The 5,582-nt window shown below is 49.0% G+C and overlaps 1 protein-coding gene across 1 annotated transcript in view; it reads left to right on the top strand.

The window, feature by feature from the left end:
- The window catches only part of NDUFA7 (NADH:ubiquinone oxidoreductase subunit A7), a 9,082-nt gene extending 4,161 nt beyond the window's left edge, over positions 1-4,921 (top strand). Inside the window, exons 3-4 of the mRNA XM_012807566.2 lie at positions 2,056-2,205; positions 4,717-4,921. Coding sequence (XP_012663020.1) covers positions 2,056-2,205; positions 4,717-4,807 — 241 coding nt within the window. The 3' untranslated portion in view covers positions 4,808-4,921. The remainder of the gene's footprint in view (positions 1-2,055; positions 2,206-4,716) is intronic.
- Positions 4,922-5,582: the final 661 nt, after the last annotated feature.

Genomic DNA, 5,582 nt, shown 5'->3' with positions numbered 1-5,582 from the left:
AAAAAAAAGGGTGGCACCTGTGGCTCAAAGGAGTAGGGTGCCAGCCCCATATGCTGGAGGTGTCAGTTCAAACCCAGCCCTGGCCAAACAAAACAAAACAAAACAAAAATATTAAATAAAAACATGGCTAAACGGGTGAGGTGCAGTGACTTACACCTGTAATCCTAGCACTCTGGGAGGCTAAGGTAGGTGGATTGTTTGAGCTCATGAGTTCAAGATCAGCCTGAGTGAGAGTAGGACTCTGTCTCTACTAAAAATGAAAACCTGAGGCAAGAGGATCCCTTGAGCTCAAGAGTTTGAGGTTGCTGTGAGCTATGATGCTGCAGCACTCTACCAAGGGCAACAAAGTGAGACTCTGTCTCAAAATAAATAAGTAAAAATAGGAAAAAAAAAAAAAAAAGAGCCGAGTATTGTGGTGGGAGCCTGTAGTCCTAGCTACTCCTGAGGCTGAGGCAAGAGGATTGCCCCAGTTCAGGAGTTTTAGGTTGCTGTGAGCTATGATGATGCTATAGCACTCTAGCCTGGACAACAGAACGAGACTGTTTTAAGAAACAACAACAGAAAAACATGGTTAAACGAAAATCAGATTTTTTTTGTTTGTTTATTTAAGATACAGGGTCTCCTAAGCAAACTAATACTCTTTTGGAAAGTTACAAAAAGAGAGAAAGAATTTCGCTAAGTTGCCCAGGCTGACCTCAAACTGTTGAGCTTAAGTAGTTCTCCTATCTCAGCCTTCTGAGTAGGTGGGACTAGAGGCATGTGCCACCATGCCTAGCTAAAAATCAGGTATTTATCCTGACGTTTTCCTTGACTTCTCCGTCCTTTCTTTCTGGGAAACTACTCTTCTTTTGAGCTTAATATTTCTTTTTATTTTTTATTTTTATTTATTTTTGAGACAGAGTCTCACTTTGTCATCTTCCATGGCATCATAGCTCATAGCAACCACCAATTCTTGGGGCTCAAGTGATCATCTTGCCTCAGCCTTCCAAGTAGCTGGGACTACAGTGCCTGCCACAATGCTGGGCAACTTTTAGAGATGGGATCTTGCTCTTGCTAAGGCTGGTCTTGAACCTGTGAGGTCAGGGCAATCCACCTCAGCCTCCCAGAGTGCTAGGATTACAGGCGTGACCCACCATGCCTTGCCTAGTATTTTTTTTTAAAGCCTCAGCTTCTAGGTAAGTTTAGCCCAGGGTTTAGCCCAAGGTAAACTGAGTTCTGTTTACCTCTCCACCCGGTTCTGGCTACAGAGAGTCTTGGTGTCTGACCATATGGTGGCAGGAAATGAAGAGACTTGGGCATGCCCCAAGGGCAAGGTTTTCTTTGAATAATAAGCCTTGATCCCAGCAGGATTCTTCAGGCTTGGCCTTTGGGGAAAAAAATAAAATGGGGTTGTATGTGGTAGTTTGTAATCCTTGAGGTAGGTGAATTCTGGTAGTTTGTAATCCTTGAGGTAGGTGGCTTGTGGTAGCTTGAGCCCGAGCAAAAATGAGACCCCATCTCTACTAAAAATAGAAAAACTAGCTGGGCATGATGTCAGGCCCCTGAGTTCCAGCTACTTGGGAGTCAGAGGCAAGAGGATTCCTTGAACCCAGGAATATGAGGTTGCTGTGAACTATGATGATGCCATGGCACTCTACCCAGGGCAGTAGAATGATGCTTGGTCTCAAAAAAACCCGAAGTGGGCTAAATGTGAAACAGGTGGAAGCAAGGCCAGTCACCAAGTTCAGCAGTGGGGAGTGAGGGACATGTCTGGGCCACCCCCTTTCCTGGGATTTTATAGGGTTCCCCTTAATGAGTTAAAGGGTTCTCCATTCCCCCTACATTTGGAGCAGGTAAGGGACCTGGGGTAGGGAGGACCCTAGCCTCTCCTAGAACCTTCATGTCCAGAAAAGGCGCTGATACCTGCTTTTGGGCCCTGCACCTCTCCCCAGGAATATGTCTATGCCAGTGTGTCAGGAGATACCCCTGGCCTACAGCCTATCCCAGTGGCTGGCTGTGTACCCTGTGTGCAAATGACTGTCCCTTTGCTTCAGTGCCAGTGTTCTTTTCCCTCAGAACTCAGCCTCCTCCCAGTCTCCCTGTGGGCCCCAGCCACAAGTTCTCCAACAATTACTACTGCACTCGAGACGGCCGCCGGGAAGCTGTGCCCCCTTCTGTCATCATGTCTTCACAGAAAGTGTTGGGTTCAGGCATGCCAACAGAGAGGTAAGGATCTCCAGCATTGCTTACTTAGAGTTCCCACATACCTTCTCCTGCATCAGACCCTTTCTCCCCCCACTGTGGACAGGGCAAGAATCAACTGCATCAGGAACTATGCCACCAGGAGGCTTTTAGTCCAAGAGCTTGTTTAACCCCACCAAGGCTGATTAGCCCCTCAGCTAGGGGTGGGTGTCCTACAAAGCAGATCAGTTTCCAAGGTCCCTTTACGGGCCCTTGGAGAAGCCTGGACTTAACTGTTTTTGTGATTGTGTATTATTTCTTATTTAAGACACAGGATCTTGTTCTGTCAAGCTAGAGTGCAGTGGTGTTATCATAGCTCACTGTACTCTCCAATTCCTGGTCTCAAGCCATCTTCCTGCCTTAGCCTCCTGAGTAGGTAGGACTGTAGATATGTGCCACTATGCTCAGAGTTAACCTCCATAATTAATATTTGTAAGCTCTTTGTCAATGCCATGCCTGCCTCCTAGTAAGTCCATGAGGTAGAGATGACCTCTGTTGCAGAAGAGGAAATCAGGGTCAGAGAGGCCAAGTGACTGGCTTGGATCACACAGCCTGTGGGGTAACAGAAACAAGATTTCAAACCAATTGGTGGATCCCCGTTGGTGCCCAAGCTCTATAGCCGACTTGCCTTGTGGCCTTGGGACAGTTCTGCAGTCTTGAGCCTCAGTTTCTTTGTTAAATGGGGACAATAGGCTTGTAGGTGCTAAGATCTATGAGATTGGAGGTCAGACAGGCCTGCTGTGTAGTTAGAACTTCATAAACTAGCTGGGTGTGGTGGAGTGATCCAGTGACTTGGGAGGCCAAGGCAGGAAGATCACTTGAGACTAGAAAGAAGTTTGAGACTAGCCAGAGCAAGAGCCAGACCCTATCTGCAAAAATACAATCGGAGGCTGAGGCAGGAGGAACACTTGAGCCCAGGAATTTGAGGATGATGACGCCACTGCACTTTATATTTTTATTTTATTTTATTTTATTTTTTTGAGACAGAGCCTCAAGCCATCCCCCTGGGTAGAGTGCTATGGCATCACAGCTCACAGCAACCTCTAACTCCTGGGCTCAAGCGAGTCTCCTGCCTCAGCCTCCCAAGTAGCTGGGACCATAGGCACCCACCACAATGCCTGGCTATTTTTTGGTTGCAGCCATTATTGTTGTTTGGCAGGCTGGGCTGGATTGGAACCCACCACCCTAAGTATATGTGGCTGGCGCCTTAGCCACTTGAGCCACAGGCACCGAGCCTGCCACTGTACTTTAATCTGGGCGGTAGAGTGAGAGCCTATGTCTATAACCAAGTTATATCTAAATACCATAAGAAAAGCCAGGCAAGGTGGCTCGCACCTGTGATCCTAGCACTCTGGGAGGCCAAAGCAGGTGGATTGCTTGAGCTCAGGGGTTTGAGACCAGCCTGAGCAAGAACAAGACCCCGTCTCTACTAAAAATAGAAAAACTAGCTGGGCACTGTGGTAGGCCTACTCAGGAGGCTGAGGCAACAGAATTGCTTGAGCCCAAAGAGTTTGAGGAACCCCAGGGCAATTGAGTGAGCTTTTGTCTCAAAAAACAAAAACAAAAAACAACTCAGTGAATGGTCAGTGAAGATTCCATTTCTCAGGAATCTGGCACCAGAGTGTGGCAAGCTAACCTTCACCCACGCACTCTCTCACCATGCTCCTGGATATGTCTGCATTTCCCAGGACAGCTGCCTTCTGCCTCTTCTACTGGCCTGGAGCTCCCAGAAGGGTGGGTTAGGGTTAGGGTTAGGGTTAGACCTCCTGCTTTCGCGGCCTCCTCTGTAATCCAGCCCTCTTGCTCCTTTTCCTATCTTGCTCACAGTGTGGAGTGTGTACATTTCTTCAGCTCTGGACTCTAGGGTTCAGGTGCTTGGGAAGAGAGGGCTTGGTCCTGAACTTGGTGGCACAGTGTCTTCTTGGAACACCCCCTCCACCCAGCCATCTCTGGGCCAGAGGTGTGGATTTCCGTTACAAGATGACTCTCAGCTCCACCTTCCTGAGGGCGGAGCCTCATCTTATTAGCATTGTACCTAGGAACTGCCTTGTAGTTCATAGTTCCTGTGTGCCTGAGGAAGGAAGAGCAGTGGACAGGATCATCTGATTCCTTGGCCCTTTTGCCATGTCCTGTCCAGGGGCCACAGAAGATAGGGGGAAAGGGGCTTGTTTACTTTAGGGACCAAAAGTGGGAAGGTAGAAACACCCAGGTCTTCACTGCAGGTTCAGGGTCCAGGAGCCAAAGCAGGCTGCCTGGAGGTTTACACAGGGCTTGGGCAGAAAGGAGGACTGCCAGCTCCCAGCAAGAGTTGACTGACGTTCTCAGGGACTTCACTGGAAGGATCTGGGCACTCTGGAACACCTTGCACTCTGCCCTTCAGGTCCAGAAAGTCCCAGCAGGTGTGTTTGTCCTGGGGGCAGGTGTGGTCTCCTTCAGACCTTTTCATACTCTTCTCTGGAAATCTGGCTGTAACTGAAGTCTGTTTTCTTCCTCCAGGTCAGCTGTCATGGCCACTGAGAAGAAGGCGGTAACACCAGCTCCTCCCATAAAGAAGTGGGAGCTGTCCAAGGACCAGCCTTACCTGTGATGCTGTGTCCTAGGGCCACTTGACTGCTTTGCCTCCTTGGATTTGGTCCAGGGAGAATGTGGCCTAATTTATTACAAATATATCGAGCTTCATTATCATTTCTGCTTTTACTTTTTAAGTGACACTCAGCTTACTTGAATTTTGGGGTGAAGCTGGTGCTGAATCTCCCAACTCATTGCTCCAAGGGCTGGAGAGACACTGCCCCTGGGTGCAGAGTCAGGCTATGTGGTACACAGTTTAGGAGAGAGCACTGTTCTCCCTTGAGGGCTTGGCTCTGCTCTGAGAGTGGTGGGAATGGTGGGACCCCACAGGTTAGGTTCCAGGACCTTTAGGGGTTAGGGGAAGATGGGCAGCAAAAGCAGGTGGGAAGAGAGTATGGATAGCAGGCCAACCACAGGCTTCTCACTTCAACACTTGAGACCTCCCTACTGAGACCTCTGCTTGATCTTGGGCTACCCTGAAGCTCAGTGGGGAATGGAGGCAGTTGGTCTCTGGGGAGGAAAGATCAGGAGAGAGGAATCTGCAAGAGGAGGGGACTGAGTCTCTCTGTAGGAGTCACATAGTGACCCTAAGCAGGGGAGCATCACACTGTCCCTTGGCACAACCCTGTAACCTTTTAGCAGGTGAAAAAGATTGCCTATATGCCAAAATGGTGCTGGGGCTCCCCTGCCTACTGGAAGCTTAGAGCAAGGTAGGGAAAGGTCACACTTGGAGGCACCAGGTGTAAGTGCTCCAGTGTGGGTCTAAGGCTAGAAGCTGAGGCTTCTTGGAGGAG

Source organism: Otolemur garnettii, unplaced genomic scaffold (assembly GCF_000181295.1).
Source record: "Otolemur garnettii isolate 467f Iridium unplaced genomic scaffold, OtoGar3 scaffold00071, whole genome shotgun sequence".
NCBI classification, from domain to species: domain Eukaryota; kingdom Metazoa; phylum Chordata; class Mammalia; order Primates; family Galagidae; genus Otolemur; species Otolemur garnettii.
Note: the sequence above shows the minus strand (reverse complement) of the source record. Positions and strands in the feature narration are given on the sequence as shown.